The sequence below is a fragment of the Pungitius pungitius genome, chromosome 9 (genome assembly GCF_949316345.1).
Source record: "Pungitius pungitius chromosome 9, fPunPun2.1, whole genome shotgun sequence".
NCBI classification, from domain to species: Eukaryota; Metazoa; Chordata; class Actinopteri; order Perciformes; family Gasterosteidae; genus Pungitius; species Pungitius pungitius.
Window position 1 is genome coordinate 435032 of NC_084908.1, and position 21928 is coordinate 456959.

Below are 21928 nucleotides of genomic sequence, written 5' to 3' on the forward strand. Positions count from 1 at the left end.
AGTGAAGATCCGAACACTTCGTCTTTTAGTGTTTACAGCCACATTGCCCTAGATAGGCAAGCGAGTTGATGTGGACTGATAAGGGATGGTATGTAATCTCCGACAGCCCGTGAAGGCAGCACAGAGTGACGTCGTGGTGGGCGGGTACTGGCTCGCCCGTCACGCTGGAGCTTGTTCGGGATGTGTAAGGAAAGCTCTGGAAGTTTCTACGCGGTTTATAAAGACAACACTCGAGGCGCAGCCGCCTGTGTAGATCCAGAGGACGGGCTGAGGACGTGCGACTAGGGCCCATAAAGAGCCGTTCACCCAACGCATGGTCAAAATGGGTAAAGACTACTACGACATTTTGGGAATCAAGAAAGGAGCGTCCGAGGACGACATAAAGAAGGCGTATCGTAAGCAGGCGCTGCGCTTTCATCCCGACAAAAACAAGTCCCCGGGAGCCGAGGACAAATTCAAAGAAATCGCGGAGGCTTACGACGTTCTGAGCGACCCAAAGAAAAAGGACATTTATGATCGTTACGGAGAAGAAGGTAAGAGTTTACTCGTTCGTTTACAGCCGTGAAGGAAAATGCTGAAAGGGTTAACAGTGTCTCACGTGCACGGCACCAAACAAACGCCCAACGTGCATGTTTCCACAAGCAGACGTGACACTACGTCTTTCTAATACTTGTATTTGATAGGGCCGACTAACAAAAATCTAACTTAAATAAAATATCTTTAGAGTGGAGTACTTTTGTATTTACTCGTGGGGATACTTTCTCTACTAAACAAAAATCATTCAAAAGTTTTCAGGTCTTCAAGTATCTGAGTGTGACAGATGTCAACTAGCTTGATGTGCAAATTATGTCCGGTTCTGGCTACTATTTTGAGTTATATACATTGTGATGGTTATAATATCAAGCTAGCGACCCACTGCTAACATGGGAAAGACGCTAGCATGCCGGCTAGGCTAGTACTAGGCTAGTGTTTAGCACAGTAACTTATCAGTCGAGTAGCTAGATTTAAGAAGAGGGACGTTGGGAGCTATTATGTTCTTGACCATCTAACCTTTCACTGTAATCCAAGTCTTCTTCTCACTGTGAATGCAGATGGAACCACATATTAAACCAGACTGTGTCTTTGATGGGATTTAGGCTCTTCACCTGTGTACAACTGGTTTCAAAAGTATATTTTGCAATATAAATAGGCCTAATGTTTAGTTCAAATGTGCTAAATATTAATAAAGTAGCTGTTAAGTCCCATTAATCAAGTTGTTTTCTTTTAAAAACTTTGCTTATTTACACTGTCATTCTGTGACTGTTCTTCCTTCTTGTGGAGTTCCAGTTCTTTGTTTAAATGATGAAGCCTAAACCTCAAAGCTCTGCTATACCGTGAGAAAAACTTGTGAGGAATCGGAAGATCCAGACATTAATTCTATTTTGTTACATTTTATGGCACTAGTATTTCATATTTACATCTATTTTAGGGGTATTTTAAATCAATATACATTTTCACGTATCTTTTATCAAGAAAATCAGGTGCGTCAAAGTGAGTTCAAGAGAACACCCGGGGGCTTATGTGACGTCATAAAGGGGCGGGGACTAGCGGGCTTGCGTTCGGATGCTTGAATGGTGTTGTCAGTGTTGCTTTTGGTGCATGGAAACAGAGGTGGGGCAGCATGACAGGAATACATATAACCTTGTTTTTTGGTAACCTGCAAGTAATATCCAGTTTTTGTCTGGGATAGTAGGTGGTTTACTATCTGGTATGAAATCTATTGAATGTGTTTTTGATGTACATTCATTCCCAGGTGCCTTTGTGGTATCTGGGAAATGAATGAATACGTAATGAACATTTTTGGTAAAAAACATACAATCTGTAGAACATAAAATATATCATAGTGATGTATTAATTGATCATTTCTTTCACTCAGGTCTAAAAGGCGGCGGCCCCCAGGGTGGAGCTGGTGGTAGTGGTGGTCCTGGTAACTTCAGCTACAGCTTCCAAGGCGACCCTCATGTCATTTTTTCAGAGTTCTTCGGCGGACGTAATCCCTTCGAACAGTTCTTTGGTGGTCGCAATGGAGGCATGGATGAGGATATGGACACTGACGACCATTTTTCTCACTTTGGGATGACGGGAGGGGGAATGGGTGGGTTCCCTCGCTCCTTCAGCTCGGGTATGGGAGGAATCGGCCCTCACAGTAGTGTTGTGAAGAAGCCCCAAGACCCCCCCGTGGTTCACGATCTCAATGTGACCCTGGAGGAAGTCCTGTCGGGTTGCTTGAAGAAAATGAAGATATCTCGTAAAAGGCTGAACCCCGATGGGCGAACAATACGGATAGAGGACAAGATCCTGGAGGTGCAGATAAAGAAAGGGTGGAAAGAGGGCACAAAAATCACGTTTCCCAAAGAGGGCGATGAAACTCCCACCAACATTCCTGCAGACGTGGTCTTTGTGTTGAAGGACAAGACGCATCCAAAATTCAAACGTGACGGCTCCAACATTGTTTACACTGCAACAATTTCACTCAGAGATGTAAGTTAAGATTTACTTACTACTTTACTTACTTATTACTAAGACTGATTTAGTCATCTATAATTCCAAAAAGACGTGTGCTTGAAGACAAACTTAAAAATGTTAACCAGATAAAAAAAATGATGACTGGAATGAAGTGCCCATCCCTGTCCTGTTGACAATCTTTATTTTTTTTGTCACTCCCTCATCAGGCCCTGTGCGGCTGTACAATAAACGTTCCCACACTGGAAGGCAAAACAGTGACCGTGACAACAACGGACATCGTGCAGCCAGGGATGAAGCGGCGGATCACTGGCGAGGGGCTGCCTTATCCAAAACGCCCCGATCGCCGAGGCGACCTACTGGTGGACTACGAGGTCAAGTTCCCAGAGCGGCTCAGCCAGAGCGCCCGGGACACCATCGCTCAGGTCCTCCCGCGGTCTTAAACACGCGCGTCCTGGACTCGAGCATCAACTCGCTGTGCCAACCATCGGCATCGCATCTACATCCATCCCACAGCACGGACTTGTGAGACGCAATATTTACCCGGATTGTAAAATAAGAAGCTACAACAATTCAATGGGTAAAATGTAAATATGATAAATATTTGGTGTTTGATACTGGAAAAGTTAAATATTGTAGGAAATAACTACATTTATAGAAATTTATTTTTGTTGTAAAAATAAATGTGTTTGTAAATATTCTGCTTTGTTGATATTAAAGTTTCTTCCCCAAACAAATTTATAATGCTTGAAGATTAAGATGTAATTGTTTATCGGCTCTAGAGAAAGAATGATGGTGGAAAATATTGTTGGACTGAAAAACCCAAACTTCACGAAAAGGTTTGTTTCAAATGACCAGTAATACAAATCATGCACTGTTTGGTAAATAATGCACAGCAGGGAGCACTTCTTTTTTGGGAGTAATCAACCAGATCCTGTAATGTACAGGTGAAACTCTAAAAATTAGAATATCGTGCAAAAGCTCATTACTTTCAGTAATTCAACTTCAAAGGTGAAACTAGTATATAGACTCATTACATGCAAAGTGAGGTATTTCAAGCCTTTATTTGATATCATTTTAATGATTATGGCTGTAAAAGTTCATAAAAAGAAAAAAATTCTATACGCCGCTGCACAATCACTCACGTTTAATGGCGTCGCATCAGATGAGTGATTTGTAGGCTGCTGAAACGCTGAATTCTTCATTAACTGGATTGTGAAGAAAAACGAACATCACAATTATTGTGATTATTTTTAAATAACAGGTAGTGTAATTATTGATGAACCTTTTTACCCTTGGTACATCTAATTATGGTGGTTTTCAACGTCTCATTTGAAGAGAACACATTTAATTATACTTTTCTAATATACTAGCTATAAAAGTCAAAGTAAGCATTGCGTTTCTACTGAATGTATTCACTCAATTTGCCTTTAAAAAACATGTGAAACAGATGAGGCCTGATTAAAACTTGCTGCCTGTCATTGGACCGACTCTGAAGCAACAAGAATAAGGACACAATACGATTTAATATTCTCTCCCCCAGTTCATGCCGATTCTTCCCCTACCGTCCACGAGGACAAAGCTGTTCCACCGCTACGTTGCGTGAGGTCAAGCTAAGTGCTGACAGGAATCATATGTTCCTATCGCACACTCCATCCTACATTTAGTGAGTACCACAGAGATATGCTGACGCTCGCCCCCTGGCTGCGCTCCCCGTGACACGGCCCATAGACTGTTGGCTTGTTGGGTTCGATGCCCTGCAGCTACATGTGCTGTGGTTGCACCGGGGCACACAGAGCCTGCTTCAACAGAGCAATAAATTAAAAAAAAACGTTTCGTTTATCTTCCAAAAAGGCTGGAGGTAAGAACCCAGCCGCACAATCCCAGCATTGTGGCTCCTCTGGATCTTCATGTTTAATGTAATTGAATCAGATGACTGATTTGGAGCGGGCTGCTGGAACGCGGCTCCACTCAACTCTTCATCTACTTGCTCTTTAATCTGGATCGAGAATGAGGAGTCTGCTGGTCGTCTGCTGCTTCTCCGGTGAGTTTTGATGCATCTTTGGACTAACTTTCATATCAACCGGTTATATTTGTCAAAAGAAACATTCTGAAGTCAATAGGAACCTTCAGTTTGTCACCAACGACAGAAAACTAAAAATTGTACAATTTTTGTTATAGTTTACGCAGAGTTGGAGCCTAAAAAAACCTTTAAATCGTCTGTGGTTGACTCCTGGGGGGCTTGTTATTGCATGTTATCATCCTTTCTCTCTGCCGGTTCTGTCTCTCTTTTACTGCTAAATCAAGAAAAAAACAAAGGCTGTAAAGGCCATTGGGGCAATGGTGGGGTGAGTCACTTGTATAATCACTTTTATCATGAAATACGTCTACATTGGGCGGTGTGCTCACAGGAGCAGCTCATACGGTCCCTGCATCCCATAATTACAGCACAGTAGCACTCTGTTGGCTTCATTTCAATGGGCTTCATCGTCAAGCAATTCATGCAGTAGATACCGAATAAGCTCTCTCTCTCTTGTGCTCCAGTTGTGTGTCTCCAGGCTTCAGCGGTGCTGGAGGTGACCGGCCATGTCGGAGAACAGGTCTCCATCCCCTGTTTTGGGAGCTGGACCGAAAACAACAGCTCCGAAGACCACACCATGTTCTTCTGCAAAGGAGTCTGCTCGGCGAAAAACAATGTCGTTCAGACGCGAAAGATGAGATCCGCCGCCACGTGGCGAGGCAGATACAGCATTGGGGTCAGCGGAGGGGACAGGGCCTTCAGCGCGGCCATAAGGGACGTGAGGAGACGCGACGCAGGGACATACTGCTGTGGAATGGAGGACAACCTCAGTGTGATGCAACAGGAGGTCCATCTCAGAGTTTTGAAAGGTACGTTTATGGCTAGATGCATTCAAGCTCCTGCAGGAACATTGGGTTCCAGGTTTTGGGTTAACAATGCACTATTAGTTACGACATGTTGTAAGAAACTAATATCAAAGTCTTTACTGTAGGCTGCAAGATTATTTAGTCATGTTGTCTGTAGGTCTTTTGACGCCATATAAGGATAAAAGCAATCGAGCTGCATGGCGCTGAGGCCCGGGTCGTGCTTTGTGTGCAAAGTCCAAAAACCTCATACGCAGTGAATCTTGTGATGAAGCGATATCACATGAGCACACAACATTGCTTGTCACTCAAGTTTGTCTTCTTCTTCCAAAGCTTCCAGTGTTCTTCTGGGATCTCCTCTCCCCACCGCCCCCCCCCAGACTGAAACAGAAACTCCGCCCCAGGGCAGCTTTGCGTCCGGCACCGGGACGCCACCGACAGCGTCCACGCCGCCCGCCACAGAGGACACGAGGAACCACACAGCAGCGGGCAAACTCAAAGGTGCTCACATCCAGAGGCAGCAGCTGTTCTGTTCTAGCAGGCTTTAACAAAACTCTTTGACTTCAAGGCCCAATTGCTTTGCTTTGATGTTAATCAGTAGCATGCTGTTTTTTTCAAAAGCCCATGCCGATCTAATTCGGAAATTCTAAATTTGAGTATTGATTAATTTGAGATATATTTGCCTGGAAGCCAAAATGTGACGTGGAAACTTTCCACATTTCCATTGGCAGCGTTTCCAGAGCAGAAACGTTGGTCTGGTTCCTCAGTGAAGAGCAGACCTTTTGTTGTGGTCACTTGTTAAACTGCTTGGTCACAAACGTGAGGCGACTCTGTTGTTTGCAGACACCACCGTGGTCATCATTGTCTCAGTGAGCCTTGCGTTTCTGGTGTGCGCCTTCATACCTCTCATATTCTACAGATACTGGTTTAGTAATAAAGGTGAGCTGACACACACACACACACACACACACTCTCTTTCATGCTGGTATTTTAATGAATCCTGTTGATTGTTTGTTTAAGGAGGTGAGAACAAGGTTGAGGTGAGAGACCATTTTGTCATTAACCGCCTTAAATTAGGATAAAATCTCTTATGACTGTTTGAAGCAATACATTTACTGCGCAGACAAAATCATTTATAACGACATTTTCTTTTCATTTACAGACGGAAAACTGTGAGGAACACGCAGCCGTCCCCTCTACTCCTCGGGTTGCAATGAGGCTGCAGTCGTTGGATGCTGATACAGAGTCTAGTGTTGACAATTTGTCCCAGTAGGCTTCCGTCTACCAGGCGCTCAATCCCCAAAACTCGGGCCTGAAGAGGGTTCATGCTGTCCTCCCATTTGTTTCTGTATTAACCAATCAAATAAAGCAAAAGTCTGCAAATCTCAGCATATTCTTTCTTTCGGGTGTCTGTAAAGTATTACGATTGCCAATGAACCTGCAAGAACTCAACCACCGTCAATCATATATTCAATGATGGTGCAATAACCAAAGAAAGCACTCAGAACGCACTGATGGACTGTTGGCAGTTTGGGATTCTGAGCTTCAGCATTTTGAAGTAATTGTGCAGTTAGACCTGCAGAGAGTGCTACTCACATTACATTTCACTTTAGAGTTGCACCCAATCGGCGGCCATAAAAAAGCGATCACATTACAATTTTGTTTATTTATTTTATTTATAATTTATCACGCCTTTATTTAATGAGATGTGGTCGATTGTCTATTTTCACCCTCTATGGCTGAAGGTGTCCTCTGAGGTGTGAGAGGAGCTGAACAACCAGCAAGTCTCTCTTGGTTCATTGATGGATTATTACATAGTTATTTTGTAAATGCAAATTAAAACCACTTTCAAAAAATAACTTTTTATTAGCTGTTTTTTGTATCTTAAAAAATTGACATATTCTTAATTTGAATTGTCAGCATTTTATTAGTAGATATGAAGAAAAGCATCTACACCAAGTATCAGTTATTTTCCTGCATTGAAAAACACTCAAACTCAGTGTCGCTTGGTTTCTCTTTTCTTTGGTTGGTGTCAATCTGCACGTTTTGTCTTCCGCTCACATGCCGACAAAACCACAGGAAGAAGGTGGACAGCTGAGAGCTTGCCGTGGGGTTTTGTCATTTGGGTTGTGCACTGTTAGAGCACCATGCAACACTGAACCCCTTGTTAGGTTTTCAGAGACACAGAATTTAAATGACAGTACGGAGGCTTTGCAGACCCTGGAGACACAAGTAAAGTACTTTATCAAGCAGAATGAAGACCATTTCTGTCTTCTGCTATCTTCTTTATGGTAAGTTGATTCATTAAAAGCATACAAACATCCAAACAAGGCAAAGCTGCTGTTTAACTTGTGTCACATGATTTACTTTTGCCAGCTGCTGGGATCACCGGTGCAAGCATCAACGTGGAGGCTGTCGAAGGGCAAGAAGTCTCGTTCCAGTGTTCACACAAGTATGCAAGGACCAACCACAAGTACCTCTGCAAGGCTCTGTGTAAAAACAGAGAAGACGTACTGGTCACTGTGCACGCCGGTGGACGAGCGGCGTCGGGGGGGATCACTCTGGTGGACTCGGGGGACGGCGTCTTCACTGTGACCTTCAGTCACCTCCAGCTGTCAGATTTGGGGCAATACTGGTGTGCAGTGGAGCGATTGGGCTTCGATACATTCACTAAAGTGCAGGTGACTGTAAAGGAAGCTCCACTCACTACTCAGAAGCAAGGTACGTAATCCAATACCTCCAATACGATGGAGCTTCACACTGACTGCTTCTGTTTTTGCACTTGTTGATGCGCATTTTCATTGATGGAATGTGAACTAATCACTTTACCTTTTACACCCCAACATTTATCTGAGCGCTTATTGCCCCACACAACATTTTGCTTTTCTAAAGGAAAAAAAATCCGGAAACTTTCCGCCCTTTTTCCACACTGACCTCAGGTAGTAAGAGTCAGTACAGCTCATTGGTCAGAGCACACATTTAGCTTTACGATTACTATGTTTTCTATGATCTAAATTCTTCTTCCGTGACTACTCCTATTAAGCGGTTGCAAGAGATACAACTGAAGCCACATGGACATATCCCGGAACGTCCCTCTCAACAGAATTAACACCTGCAACGGACACACGTTGGCCTGCAACCCTTTCCACAGGTAAGAAGATAATATCATCAAAGTTTAACCCTTACACGGAAGCAAATGATAGTTTAAATATGTGCAATGGAGTAATATTCCATCTGACCTCCATACACCCCTTAATTATGGGAAACAGAACAGCAGCACAGGTGAGTTCCCCTCTTGCCGTTTGGTGTGTGCAGGTGGTGCATAAACATCAGTCCCTGTTGTGTTAAGCCGTGTCTCTGGGTCTTCCTGTCAGGCCCCGTGTTGTGCACCACTGTCGGAACTGTTGCCGCTCTCACTATTTTGATGCTGGCAACCGTCAGGAAATGCAGAAAAAACGCAAAAGCTCCACCAAAGGTCTGCTCAAACAGCCCAGTGAGTGCAGAAGAAGGAGAGGTACGATTCTCCTCACAACACAGCACCCGTCCTCCTAGCAACACGTCTCAGGGAAGTGAAGCTCATCTGGTTTCAAAGGTCAAAGTACAAAGAGGGGTTTCCCAAAAGGGCTTTGGTTCATATTTCCTGTTAAGACGCTGCGCGCACTAATAGGTTGAGTCATTTGTAATTTTAATAAAGATATGCTGATTTGCCTTCTTGCTATAGTTAGATAGTTGGATGATCCTCTCTTTTAAATGTGACACCTCCGTGAGCTTCGAAGGCAGGGTCAAAGGATTTTGTAACTTTTTTATATTCAAGTCTCACGTAGACCACATTTACAGTGCAATTTTGTAATGAGGCCAAAGATTTTGAACTAATGTGGTATTAATGTGTTACTGAGTATATTCGGCTCTGAGGGTAACCTCATATCAGACACAGTGAAATTAGCAACGTGCCCAAACTTCTGATGTGTTTTCCTTTTGTCACTTTGTGCAGGATGACTGTGAGTACGATGACATTAGGGACAACGTGCACTCAGTGAAAACCACATCTGGGCTTTTCTCTTACTGTCCCTCCCCGAAGCGGAAGCCAGCGACAGCAGTCGAACGTAGCGTCCCGCTTCCCATTTATGAAAACACCCGTCGCTACAAACCCAACAAACAATCTAGACTCTCCGCTGCAAAGCTGCACGACCAATATGAGGCCATCTCCAGCATCTATGTCACTCCTTTGCCACATGTATATCCAAAAGAACGGGCAAAGAAGATGGAAAACACACACACATGACACAAGCAGACCTGCAGTGAGCAGCAGGAGCTTTGGTCTTCATGTGTTAAACACACTGAGTTATGGACACTGAGGCACAACTTCACTGCACCTCCTGCGAGGCTGGCTGAGTGTGAAGATATTATCAAGTATTCGTTGTGGACCCTGTGTGTGTTGGTGGCGTCTATGTCAGGACACAATGTACGTGTGTGTGTGTGTGTGTGTATACACGTTTGCTAATGTGTTTGCGGTGAGTGAGTGCGTGTGAGGATGGGGGGGCTTTCACATTTCTGAAGTGTTAAGATATGCCTAAAAATAAACATGAATGCTTCTGTGTCAGAGCTTCTAAACCTATAAAGACTCTGTGTCCTGAATGTACACACCACACACCAAAGTACCTACACATTACTGAGAAACTTTTAAACATATTCATTTGTGTGCACTATTGAGTAACATCAGTAAGGCTTAGTTTCATCAAAAATGTAACAAAAGCCGACTGAACATTGAGGAGCAAAAAGGACATTTGTTGATGGTTGTGTTGTGTTTTTTGGGGCATATCTTTGTGGGGAGGGTATCAGCTCTTTAGTTACACATCCAGCATGGCAGAGCTACACTACCATTGAGTTGTGTTTCCCTCCCGTGAAGAAAATAAGTCTAATATTCATTTCATTTTAACACTTCAGAATCCCTCGTCGGAGTGTCTTTCCGCACAGGGAGCTTCAACAGTCGTGTTTTTACAGAGAACTGAAACGGCTTCTTGCAGCCGCTGGAAAGAAATCTCATGAGAGCAGTGAGAATAATTTGTGAAACTAAAGTTAGGGGCCGAACAACCAACACAATCAGCTGCTCCGTTGTTGCAGTCAACTGCAGCACGGCGGTAAATCTGTGGGTCCATAACTATGGATTTACATTATAAATGATCATTCAATCCATTAATTAATGATTACATATTTATTGGGGCAGATTTAATTTACTTAATTCATTTTTTTAAACCTATTATGCAGTGATAATATCTATATGTTGATCCTCATGGCCTCCACTTAAAGGCAGTGGTGCAGAATCCAGAATCCAGACTGTTACAGAAGAGTATTTGATGGCCTTGAAGGATGCAGTGAATTCAACCTGAATTCTTTTCTTTATTTAAGAAAATCAAAGTCCTCTTTGGATGTGCATGTGAGTTTTTGAATGCACCTAAAGGAAACTTTTAGACCTGAGCCCCCCCTGATTTCACTTTCACAGGTTGATAGTTATGGGTTGATTGTTTTGTTCATGAAAGAGGAAGATGTTTAACCACATGGACATGAAAGCTCCGGATTAAGCGCACGGACACAGTCTTCCCGTCCAGGCTGCTGTCTCGTTGTGTCGCTGGGGAGGAATCTGCGTGTCGCACACTGAGGGTGAACCTGGAGTGATGGGAGCTACCTGGAACCCATGGAGAGCCACTTCGACAGTGCTCATTACTCTACTACAAATCCAAGGTAGGCGCTTTCTATGCATTGAAGCTGATACATCAGTATCAGCAGGTATTCTTTCATTAGAACATGGTTACATCACGAGGCCTTTCTCTCTGAATGACAGCGCTGATCAGGGTCCAAACCACGGCTGTTGTCGGTGTGGAAGGCCAGGGATTTGACTTCAGATGCCAATATGAAGACGGCCAGCAGAACAATACAAAGTTTTTTTTTTATGGCGATGATGACAAAATGTCCTCCCCCTGCCCGACATGGACACAAAAACCCCACCAGTGGGATGAATGTGGACGCTTCTCTCTGTACGACAACACCACGGGAGCCTTCTTCATTGTCAGGGTGGACCAGCTGACCCCAAAGGACAGCGGGACATACCGGTGTGGCGTGGCCCCCGATCCCGGCACCTTCATACAGCTGAATGTTTCCAGAGGTGCGTCCCGGCAATAAAGCTCAAAAAGAAGCTTACGAAACAAACAATTCATTGTTTTGTTTTACCTGGTGATTTCTACAAAAAAAACTTGCCTCTTGCACTATGAATAAGAACAAAGAGGCGTTACGGTGCTGGTAGTGATTCCCATATATCTTCCTCTTTTATGAACTTTCAAATTGGTATTAAAAGTACGTTTTGCTTCCCTTAATCAATAGCAAACCTTGCAGACAGTCTGACACAACCCAGTAAGTAGGATCTGTGAAACAAGGCATTCATCAAGAAGCCTTGTGTCTCTAAATTAAATACTTTTTACAACTGTGTTTCCCAGTTACCGAATCCTCCATCATCCCAGGGACCGTCCCAGTGAGCAGTGAGTGAAATGAGTGTGTGTGTGTGTGTGTGTTTTCACAATGTCAATGATCCTTTGTGTCTGTGAGTGAATCCTCATCCACGCTCTCTCTCTCCTGCAGAGTTCCACACGTCGCTGCTCATGACTGCAGCGACGTGTGTGGCAGCCGTGCTCTTCATATGTCTGTTCACGCTTTGTCTCCTGCTGGCTGTTAGACACCGGAGACCCGACCCCCAACGGAACAGAGAGGTTGGTCCGAGTCGTTGGGAGAGAGAAGAAATACGTGATGGCTGATGGTTTCTGTCCATCCCACAGGCTTCATCCGACTACGAGACCATGATGCCCGGAGTAACAGCTGGGCCCGAACTGAGCTGCAGCTCTTCGGTGCCGGACTGCGACGATCTTCTGGCTTTACCACCACCGCCACCCTCACCCGACTGCTGCTCCCACCTCCCGTTGAAGCATCGCGAGTCCACGGCGTCCCTCGGCCTCGGGGAAAATGTCGATGTGTCAAAGCACATCGACCTGTACCAACATCTGGATCTCAGCCAGCTAGAGGAACATGTGTATCACAGCCTTAATGGACCTCTGGGAGTCAATAAGCAGATCAATTGTTGCCACAGTTGCAGGATAAATCCATGTTAAATGACAGTATTAACTCCATGTTGTTCTCTTGCTGCTTTGTTCCCTGATCTTGGTGCGATATGTGTTAATTATTACTGATAAGAATGACGACCAAAACGACAAAATCAAGGTTTTAATGAACCAAAACAACCTTTCCCTGTGAGTTGAACAGACATTAAGCAATCATAAGTTATCATAAGTAATCTTTAGTAATTCAAGTAGTTATGGTGTTCACTTTCACTGGGTTTAGTTATTTCTAGAATAACTTCTTAAATGGGTACAAAAAAACAACAAATCTAATGTAGTTTGAGCATAATTCTCATCTCAAACTGTCAAAAAAATCCACAAAGAGAAACATTCTGGAAGCTTTAAGCTTTGTCTCTTGCTTTGCTTTCTAAAATATTTCTATAAAACAAATTGTGTGGTAATATCAGAGGGTGTCCTTGTGTTGATTGTTCATTGGCCTGTTTTTTTGGAAACATTCACTGACTCAAGCAAGAGATGGAAAGGGAAGATCTGGGTCGTCTTTAAATGGTTTTGTTGAGATGACGAGAAAGCTGCAACAGGAAGTGCAACAACAAAGAGGAACTTGACAAGTTGTGTAGGAAACCAGAAAGAAGTGGCTTTAGGGGGATTTAAAACAAGTTAAAGTAAAGCAATATTTTATGTGTGAAGATGATTTTCCTTGTTCTGGTATTTCTTTTGGGAGGTAAGTTTACAAAGATGGATCCGTCTCTCTGTCCCTTCATCTGAATGTTTCAGTCTTTTTGTTGGATTTCTTTGGCTTCCTGATCTTGTCCGAGGAGCCAAATGCTGCCAGTAATTCATAACTGTTGTTTTCAAGTGTATGACGTAAATATAGTGTTTTTTTAGAAAGCTTGAGGACTTTTAAATCTAGTTTTGTTTTGTTGAGAGTTGTGTCAAGTTCAGGGAGTCATCTTTTGAGGCATCTTTCAAGCAGCATTTTTCACATGCAGGGACTTAACAGGGTTAAAAAAGTTGACATTATAATATCTTTTGTTCTTGTGAAGAACTGCATGCTTTAACCTTTCAGGCTATTCAAATAAAGAATGTGAAACAGAAACAGCCTACGACTGGTACTGTCGACATATGAAAGCAAAGGGGCCAGTCTGGTTATTAACATGCCGTGTCACTACACAAGGAATATCTGACTTTGTTGCTGTCTGTGTTTTGTGGAGGTTTATGGAAGACTGAAGCTGAGGCCGAAACAGGAGTGATAGGGAAGGAGGTCACAATAAGATGCTCTCACTCGTGGGCATCTACCAACGTCAAGTACTTCTGCAAGGGAGCGTGTCACAGTGAAGACGTCCTAATCAGCAGCAGCAAAAAAAAGGCGCATTCAAACGAGAAATACAGTATCAGGGATGAAGGAAACACATTCACTGTGACCATCTCCAGTCTGACTCAGGACGACTCGGGAACCTACTGGTGTGGAATAGAGCGAGCGGGTGTGGACACCTTCAGTCAAGTAGTCCTCTCAGTAAAAGGTGAGGTTTTATGACGTTGTATTTCTCACTTCACGTTCTTTAACACTAGAATATTACCTAATATTTCATTATAGTCTGTGTTAAACTGATCTTCTTTGTTTTGCAACAGAAAGTAATTAAAGGAAACAAATGAGACACAAACACAATAAATCAATGTTACTGACATTAACAAAAACGTTTTTTTCTTTTGGGAAACACAGCGGATCCACAATCAAAATCCAATGCTTCATCCTTCAGTAAGCAGCTGTCTGGATGTGTGTGTGTGTGTGTGTCCTGAGGGATGTGTCACTACTGGGACCTGAAATTGTCTCTTTTTTCAGATAAGCTGGTGTACATCGGAGCAGGTCTCGGGGTTGTTCTGCTGGTTCTGTCGGTGCTGCTTTCAGTTTTCTTCAGATATCGAAACAGGGGCATCCATGCGTTTCCTGGTAAAACACTAAGACTTAAGACTAAATATTTATCAGGAGGTAAAAGGACATTTAATACAGGACTAAGACTTGAGAAATAATAGCAGACTAATATAAACACTTGTGTGGTGCCGTGCACACAAACACTGCTCAGCTAGACTTCACTTTAGGATCATTTTTATACACAGTACAGAAATTGACCAGAGGCAGCAAGTTAATGAAATGTTTAATTGTTCTAATGTTCTGCTTTTAGTGCAGCGTTTAGTTCAGGGATTTAACCCTTTGTAAATCAGCACTCTCCATGCAGGAATGAACCATGATGTGGTCCATGGGAAACAGAACAAAGACGACCTCACTTCTTCCTCTCCAGCAGACGATGAGGTAACAGAGCGCCACGCCCGCTGCAGCTTAAGCCCCTCGACTGGTTACTCCAACGTCTGCGCTTCATCTGCCTCTCAGGTCCAAGCGGCCGGCCTGCTCTACGCCACCGTTAGCTTCAGCAAACCCTCGGAGGACAGCAGGGACGCACGAGGCGCCGAGCAGCTCACGTACTCCTCCATCAAACTAAGAGCCACTGATGCATCACAGTGCTGAACGTAGACACCAATCACACATTCTCTAAAACTAAATTCATCATCCTTATTGTAAATTTAGTAGTAATTCAGAATATATTTATTGTTTGACAGATACGTAAATAAGGAATGTATAAATACTAGGGCCGGGACTCGATTAAAAATATTAATCTAAATAATTAGAGGCTTTGTTATTAATTATGGAACGGTATGGAACGGTTGTGGATTCCAGCCTGAGAATCTATGAGAATTGAGGTTGGATTCAAAAGCATCAACAGGTGTGTGGTGGAACAGTGCAGGGAGATAGCAGGAAGGCTGAAGTGTGGAGGATCCTCAGTTCAAACCTGCTCCCTCAGAAGGAGGGTTTGGTTGCATTTTTGAGGTTTGGTAAACAATCCCAAGGTCTAATATGAGAAACGGACACAATGAGGCATGTGCTTGAATAGCACAGGGGAACAACTGAAGGGCTGCAGGCTCCAACCTGCTGTCTGAAGTTGTGGGTTCATGCCCCCTTCATGCAGACTTCTGCTTTGAAAGAGTTTTGAGGTTTGAGTAGCAGTCTCAAGGTTAAATACAACAAACAAAGGATTGGTCACTGAGTGGTGAAGTAGCACAGTGGAAGAGCTGCTGCCACAAGCCTGCACTGCACTTGAAGGTTGTGTGTTCAAGCCCAGATGTGGAAATAGCATTAAAAAGAGTTTTAAAGTTTAACTCACATGCTCAAGGTTAAATAGGAGAATCAAAGTTGCCAAAATGTGACCAGGACTGGTAGTGTAGGGGTGCAAGAAGGAGCCGAAAGCCTCTGTAAGTGCCGCCAGTGGGTTCAAATCCTGCTCCTGCCAAGTCTTGAGTGCACTACCGCGGAGGTAGTAGTGGGGGCATTGTCCCCACTGGTTGTTTCAGAGAAGTGAACCCTAGGGGTTATGCAGAAACACAAGGCGCGTTCACTTAAGTTATGATGGCATTGTCAAGAATGATGAAGAATCTTTTGAATGATAATGAATTGACTAAATTTGATGTTAATTGCTTTGCTTTTAGCACTTATTAGCCATGCTACGTAGCCTATAGGGTTCCACCTTTTTGACGGGAGAGAAGGCCGGATGAGTCAGTAAAGATGAGCAGATGTGTCTCATTCAGTGGTCACACTGACATGAAACTTATTACAGCCTCTGAGGGCCTTTTTCAAGACAATCACATGTTTGTCTACTTCAGGGCATCCTGTGGACAACCTTAAACTGACAGTCTGGCACAGGGTGTAGATTGGTTTACCCTTTTTAGTGCATCCACCCTCCAATTCTCTGTTACATTCAAATTCAACTCACTTGTGCCTTTACCAATGCAGGAAGGATGAATAGCATGGTTGATCCTCCAAGATGCACCAATCCGTCTCTGGGGCAATATCCCATTATGATTTTTTATAAATGTCAGTTACCCAAAACTAAAAAAAGATGTGTTTATTATAAGAAGATTTCCCATTCACGGGGCCACCCGACACGGTCTCGTCAGCTTCTTCGTTCATGTTCACTGTGGTTTGTTGTTGTCTGAAGTCATGGACGCTAGTTGGTGCTCTGGTATAATCGGTCCCCCCGAAACTCATCCAGTGAGAAACGTTCCGCGGTGCAAAAAATAAGTGTAAAAATGCGTGTCAGTAAAAATGTTTAATGTGTTATTTTTTGTGTAATTAATCTTAATTCACATTGTAATTAATTAATCGTAATTAACACGCTAAAGTCCCGGCCCTAATAAATACCTTTAACTATTGTTTTAATATTAGACTCATCTTTTTTGAAATAAAATAATTTTCCAACCACTACATTTTTTTCTCAGTGTATTTTTTCTGCTGCTGTGAAACGCTTTATATACACTTTCTCTACTGTATGTGTGCAGGCATGCAAGACGGAGACAAAGATAGAGGGGGAGGGGGGAGGGGGGGGGGCACACTCATGAGACAAACAGAGACAGTGGGAGGCTGGTTCTGGCCTGTTGCAGCATTTGCTCCTTGTTATGTAGGGTAGAGAACTGTCACAAACAACCCCCTCTTTCTCTTCTCTTCTCATCTCATCAACAGACACACACACACACACACACACACACACACACACACACGAAACTGAGAAGGGGATGTGAGCAAAGGAAGCAGCAATTGTCTACAGATGTCAGACCTTCAGCTTTAAGTTGAAGTGCCGACGCTTTGTGTTTCGCCTGAAGACTTTGGTCCAATAGTAGAGAAGAAAAGCCTTAGATTGAAGTCAGACTCAGTGGAGCGGTCCGAGGGTTGGTGAACGGTAGAGAACCCAGTAGACTTCTACATGCCATTTTGCACTTCTAAATTAAAAAGAATGAAATTTGTGTTTATTTGTGATTATCCTCCTGAACAAGACGTCTCAGTATGTATACACAGTTCAGTCAAAGTTATTTATTTTCCTTATTTAATACTTCACTACCTTTGACCGAGGGCCGTAAGTGCGAGTCTGTGGTTTAAAGCACCAAGCAGATGTGCTTATGGCTGACACAGCTCACACAGGAATGATCTGCGGTGCATGTTAATGGTGAAATGCAGAATAATGGGTTCTTATTGTTGGGTATTATGCTAGTATTTCATGTGGCCAAACTAACACCCCTGTTATTCAAATACTAAATGTATTTAACTTATTTAGGTAAGAACCTGGATCTAAGAGTGCATCTCAAAGGCGAACTGACTGCAGGAAAGTATAAACGGTTGTATTGCGTACAGTATTATCACATAATGTGGTATCTCACTGTTTCCATCACAGGAAACCAGCTGTACTTTGTTGTGGGGCTGCTGTTGAGAGCGTGTTGGTGTTTCTGTACTTTAGACTGAGGAAACACAGACACCATACAGTGACCTCAATTTAACCTACAGGTCTATGCAACATTATTATGTAACAAATGATCATCTGACCACAGAAGTTAACTGGGTCGACACGGAGAAGGCCCTGTTAAGGATCGGATGCTGAACTCTCACATCCTCATTTGATTGGGTTTGTTAGCGAGGCATTATTTATATATGCAGTGTGATGCTAGGTTTGATAATTCTGGCCACAGTGGACACATATAGAAATGTTTCTACTGATGCAACAGAGACGTGGTGGACAACGTACTGAGCTGAACTATATTTGGTTTTACATCGAAACAGATGAAGGGATGATGAGATGCAGCAGATGATGAATCAGTCAGCACTCTCGATCTCACTTTCTCCCTCTGCAGGAAAGGCATGTATCCTCATTTTAAAATGCAAATTTCTTATTAGGTACCAGAAAGCAGAAGCTGCATCTGCACGGAGTGACAGGAGGTGTGACAGTGACTAAAAAGCCACTGCAGAATTGCTTCATATTTTTTAAAGCGGTAATTAAACTACAGTAGGCTGGAAGAAAATGGACTGAAACAATGAGAATATCATTGAAAATCACCATTTACTTAATGACAGGTCATTTTATTGTGTTTTGTCTGAATAAAAACATTTTGGGCAAAAAACCTGTTTACAGTGTTATGAAGAAATAACTGATTGTTATCTTACAAACAGCTGGTGTGGTGATGTCATCTGTCAGAGGAAACAAAGGAGGACATGAGGACGTAAAGTGTAAGTAAAATTAAGAACATCATGCAAAATGCTCTTGTATAGACATGCCTGTTGAATGTCAAAAACAGACCAATGAGGTACTGGGCTTTTTCTTTAAACTTCTTCTTGGCTACAATGCAAAGGAGCATTTTGTATTTTAAAATACTTGTACTTGCCGGCATGTATTGGACAACATACCTACTTCTTACTTGCAGTAAATGATTGTACATATATAACATATCACTAGTTTTTTTATGGAGCAAAATTATAGTTTAACCCCTAAAGCTGCTTTCTTAAAGTTTGCATTATCATCAGATAATAATTAAATCCATCACTTTGTTTAATTGTAATAATAATGTATATTTCTGCTAGGAGTGACTGAATGCTATACTGTTGACACACAGGTTTTGTCATTTCAAATGAGTTATTTAGGTTTGTGGTCAGAAAAAGAATCCAGTAATTAAATATAACAATCATGCGTTTTCAGACTTGGATGAAACTAAAACGTTGGCAATAAACCACCGTGCTGGACAGAATGCCTATATTAAATGCAACTATCCAGACAGCCATGAGAGCAATGAGAAATTCCTGTGCAAGAGGAGGGATCCTCTCGACTGTAATTGGTTGATAAATACAACCACGCAGGGGAAAGTTCCGGCTAAAGGCAGGTTCTTCATAAGGGATAACAGAAGGTTGAAGCACTTCTACGTGAACATCAACGATCTGATCAGAGAGGACTCTGGGACCTACTTGTGTGGCTCCAGGAGCACAGCGGAGCACGTTTACACCAAAATACTCCTCTCTGTCACTGAGCACAGTAAGACTTCTTATAGTATAAAAGTATCTTATACACTCTGCACCTGTGACCCAAATGCAGTATAAATATTTGATCAAAAAATGTCTACCAATGTTTATTAAGTGTAACTTTGGAAAATATTAGTATTGCACTGTATTCACCTATTTCAAAAGGTCTGTTCATATAGTTTTAATTAGAAAGGATTCCATGAACATGTTAAAAGGTCCTATCTTTACAATGCTACATGTTGTTAACACTGAAGTAATTAAACTCAAATAATGTAATTAATTGACAGTATATGATCACACTCACAGGGGCCATCATGCTTTCCAGCAACTGAGTGCATTTTGCTTGCAATACTTTAAATAGGTTTGAATGGACAATTTCATCAGTACTTATGAATGAACATAACGACATAAAGTGCAATAATGACAGCGAGGCGGAACCTGGAGGGTGAAAACGTAGAGATGGATTGATGGAAACATGTGCTATGTGAGTGTCTTGAGCCTTTTGTCACATCTCTCACCTTCTCGTCTTTTCCTCTCACGCAGCTACACACCACGCCACAACCAGGAGATCAGATCCTCCAGCTGTGCACACAACACAACCCTTTAAAGGCCGTGACGTTTTCCATCCAGGTGACCTTGTGCCCTGCGGTGACCTCCTGCAGCAGCTGAACACGCATAAACCTCTACTTCCCTAAGCAACAACACAACCTCTCCCGTTACACACACAGTAAACGCCTGCGGGCGTCATGAGTTCTTAAATAACTTCAACCACTGCGTCTCGTTGTTGCAGATGTGACTGTCGTCGTGGTTGTGTGTCCGGCGCTGTTACTGATAGTTGTGCTCCTATTTATTGTGTGCAAACACAGACCCACCAAAGGACGAGGTAAGGCTGAAAAACACAAACAAAAACACGCACCCACACTTTAGTTAGTAGTTTAACAAATATTTTTATAAGGAATTATCCTTCAATTGACTAATAGATTGTTGGTGGTGTATCAAAGTCATGGGGTTGTACTTGCTTACCAATCAGATTGTGTGACTTTAATGCTGAATAACTTCATTAAAGTCGAACACATGGAGTGGAATGCTTAACTTGCACATGATTTTGATGATAAAAAGTTAGGATAAAACATGAATATTTAAACAGTTTTCCTTGTAAACGTATGCGTTAGAATCTGCCAAAGCTCTGAATAACAGAAACATAAGAAATATTCATAATGTTTCATGAAAATAATCACACATTAAAAAGTATTATATAATTACTTGTTCAACTATCAGTTTACTTACCCACAAATTGGCCTCATAGCATATTCAAATGTATAAAAAGTTTAAAAATAAGATTGTGTTAATCTTCTCAAATGTTGTGTGTTGTGCGTCAGGTGGATCATCTGAGCAGAGGAGAGACGATGCACATGACACAGAGGTGTGTGTGTGTGCGTTTTGATGAGTTTGCACATGCGCACAACCTCCATCTCACTGTGGTCCCCTTCCTCTGCAGGACCATCCCGGAGATCCCCAGTACGAGGAGATCCAGATGCTGGACCAGCAGACGCGGTCTGTCTATGCAACTGTCAACCACCCCTCAGACCAGCTCCACTACGCCAGTGTCACCATCCTGCAGCACTCTGCCCTCGTCCCCACAGAGGAGGGGGGGGGGGACACCTCTTAACCCCGCAGCAGAGCAGACTGTGCGATCAAAGGCCTGTTAATGTCAACCTTGCATTTGTGCTATTTGGCCTAATTACGCCCAGGATGGAGAAGAGTAATTCAACTTGAGATGAGTGAAGAACCTGATAATGTGGAATGAATAATGAGATAACTAGTTTGATCATTATAACTTATGATTATGTCGCTAATCTGACAAATGCGTGTAAATGTGGCCAGTACATCTACTGTAGGAGAACACGTGTCGTCTTGTGTTGCTTAGCAGCACCCTCTTCTGGTTGAGCAGACTCTCCAAACTCAGCTTTCACAAAAACATTTAACAGTCAAAATAATGATGTCTTCATATTCACCTTATGTTGCTTTGAAGCTCGTTTATGGAACTTAATCAGATATTATGCAGAAATCTATATGTATTTGTCTACCTGAGAATATATAATGTGCATGTCCATAATGCATTGTAAATAGACTCGCTTACTTATTGTCAGGCTGTTTGCTGGTGCAGGCTTAAGGGAGGACTCAAACGCAGGATTTCCAGTTTTCCAAAGGTGCTCTTTATTCACCAACATACATCCAAAGGACCGCGCACCAACGACAGGTAGACATAGACAATGACGCACAAGGGACAACAGGCTCACAGGGCTTAAATCCACGAGGGAGGTGCAGGTGATTGGACACAGGTGGAAACAATCAGGCAATCACAGGACAGGACAGGAAGTGAAGTTACCCAGGAACACAAGAGACATGAAACTACAAAATAAGACAGGAAGAGGACCCAAACCGTGAGACTTATACACTATTCATAATTTTTGATAATCAACACATTATAACGAATTTTGGACAAAATGCTAATATGATTTTTGGTCCTAACAGAAAT

General features: G+C 42.7%; 5 protein-coding genes across 5 annotated transcripts; all 5 read left to right on the forward strand.

Moving 5' to 3' along the window:
* The first annotated feature begins 105 nt into the window (after positions 1–105).
* On the forward strand, positions 106–3253 carry dnajb1b (DnaJ heat shock protein family (Hsp40) member B1b). Its single transcript, XM_037470975.2, has 3 exons — positions 106–533; positions 1916–2520; positions 2712–3253. The coding sequence occupies exons 1-3, from the start codon at positions 314–316 to the stop codon at positions 2943–2945; spliced, it is 1059 nt and encodes a 352-aa protein (XP_037326872.2). The 5' UTR covers positions 106–313; the 3' UTR covers positions 2946–3253.
* Positions 3254–4484: 1231 nt separating this feature from the next.
* On the forward strand, positions 4485–6738 carry LOC119217559 (uncharacterized). Its single transcript, XM_037471295.2, has 6 exons — positions 4485–4546; positions 5047–5391; positions 5719–5886; positions 6229–6324; positions 6406–6425; positions 6548–6738. The coding sequence occupies exons 1-6, from the start codon at positions 4513–4515 to the stop codon at positions 6656–6658; spliced, it is 774 nt and encodes a 257-aa protein (XP_037327192.2). The 5' UTR covers positions 4485–4512; the 3' UTR covers positions 6659–6738.
* Positions 6739–7467: 729 nt separating this feature from the next.
* On the forward strand, positions 7468–9998 carry LOC119217403 (CMRF35-like molecule 5). Its single transcript, XM_037470978.2, has 5 exons — positions 7468–7676; positions 7762–8106; positions 8429–8536; positions 8760–8899; positions 9377–9998. The coding sequence occupies exons 1-5, from the start codon at positions 7640–7642 to the stop codon at positions 9665–9667; spliced, it is 921 nt and encodes a 306-aa protein (XP_037326875.2). The 5' UTR covers positions 7468–7639; the 3' UTR covers positions 9668–9998.
* Positions 9999–10953: 955 nt separating this feature from the next.
* On the forward strand, positions 10954–12784 carry LOC119217404 (uncharacterized). The gene is made up of 6 exons (XM_037470980.2): positions 10954–11124; positions 11225–11545; positions 11761–11790; positions 11874–11915; positions 12016–12143; positions 12210–12784. Exons 1-6 carry the CDS (start codon positions 11058–11060, stop codon positions 12537–12539), a joined length of 918 nt encoding a protein of 305 aa, XP_037326877.2. The 5' UTR covers positions 10954–11057; the 3' UTR covers positions 12540–12784.
* Positions 12785–12937: 153 nt separating this feature from the next.
* Positions 12938–21389, forward strand: LOC119217406 (uncharacterized). The gene is made up of 10 exons (XM_062564329.1): positions 12938–13227; positions 13718–14026; positions 14227–14262; positions 14347–14454; positions 14741–14814; positions 14893–15024; positions 19933–20019; positions 20155–20272; positions 20769–20812; positions 20888–21389. The coding sequence occupies exons 1-10, from the start codon at positions 13194–13196 to the stop codon at positions 21056–21058; spliced, it is 1113 nt and encodes a 370-aa protein (XP_062420313.1). The 5' UTR covers positions 12938–13193; the 3' UTR covers positions 21059–21389.
* Positions 21390–21928: the final 539 nt, after the last annotated feature.

Excerpts from the sequence above, each read along its gene's own strand:
- dnajb1b (XM_037470975.2), top strand. The coding sequence starts at position 314 with ATGGTCAAAATGGGTAAAGACTACTACGACATTTTGGGAATCAAGAAA. Across the intron at positions 534-1,915 it reads TGATCGTTACGGAGAAGAAG|GTCTAAAAGGCGGCGGCCCC; the intron begins GTAAGAGTTTAC and ends TCTTTCACTCAG. Across the intron at positions 2,521-2,711 it reads CAACAATTTCACTCAGAGAT|GCCCTGTGCGGCTGTACAAT; the intron begins GTAAGTTAAGAT and ends CTCCCTCATCAG.
- LOC119217559 (XM_037471295.2), top strand. The coding sequence starts at position 4,513 with ATGAGGAGTCTGCTGGTCGTCTGCTGCTTCTCCG. Across the intron at positions 5,392-5,718 it reads CCATCTCAGAGTTTTGAAAG|CTTCCAGTGTTCTTCTGGGA; the intron begins GTACGTTTATGG and ends CTTCTTCCAAAG. Across the intron at positions 5,887-6,228 it reads AGCAGCGGGCAAACTCAAAG|ACACCACCGTGGTCATCATT; the intron begins GTGCTCACATCC and ends TGTTGTTTGCAG.
- LOC119217403 (XM_037470978.2), top strand. The coding sequence starts at position 7,640 with ATGAAGACCATTTCTGTCTTCTGCTATCTTCTTTATG. Across the intron at positions 8,107-8,428 it reads ACTCACTACTCAGAAGCAAG|CGGTTGCAAGAGATACAACT; the intron begins GTACGTAATCCA and ends ACTCCTATTAAG. Across the intron at positions 8,537-8,759 it reads GCCTGCAACCCTTTCCACAG|GCCCCGTGTTGTGCACCACT; the intron begins GTAAGAAGATAA and ends TCTTCCTGTCAG.
- LOC119217404 (XM_037470980.2), top strand. The coding sequence starts at position 11,058 with ATGGGAGCTACCTGGAACCCATGGAGAGCCACTTCGACAGTGCTCATT. Across the intron at positions 11,125-11,224 it reads TACTCTACTACAAATCCAAG|CGCTGATCAGGGTCCAAACC; the intron begins GTAGGCGCTTTC and ends TCTGAATGACAG. Across the intron at positions 11,916-12,015 it reads AGGGACCGTCCCAGTGAGCA|AGTTCCACACGTCGCTGCTC; the intron begins GTGAGTGAAATG and ends TCTCTCCTGCAG.
- LOC119217406 (XM_062564329.1), top strand. The coding sequence starts at position 13,194 with ATGATTTTCCTTGTTCTGGTATTTCTTTTGGGAG. Across the intron at positions 14,027-14,226 it reads AGTAGTCCTCTCAGTAAAAG|CGGATCCACAATCAAAATCC; the intron begins GTGAGGTTTTAT and ends TGGGAAACACAG. Across the intron at positions 15,025-19,932 it reads CCACTGATGCATCACAGTGC|CTACACACCACGCCACAACC; the intron begins TGAACGTAGACA and ends CCTCTCACGCAG.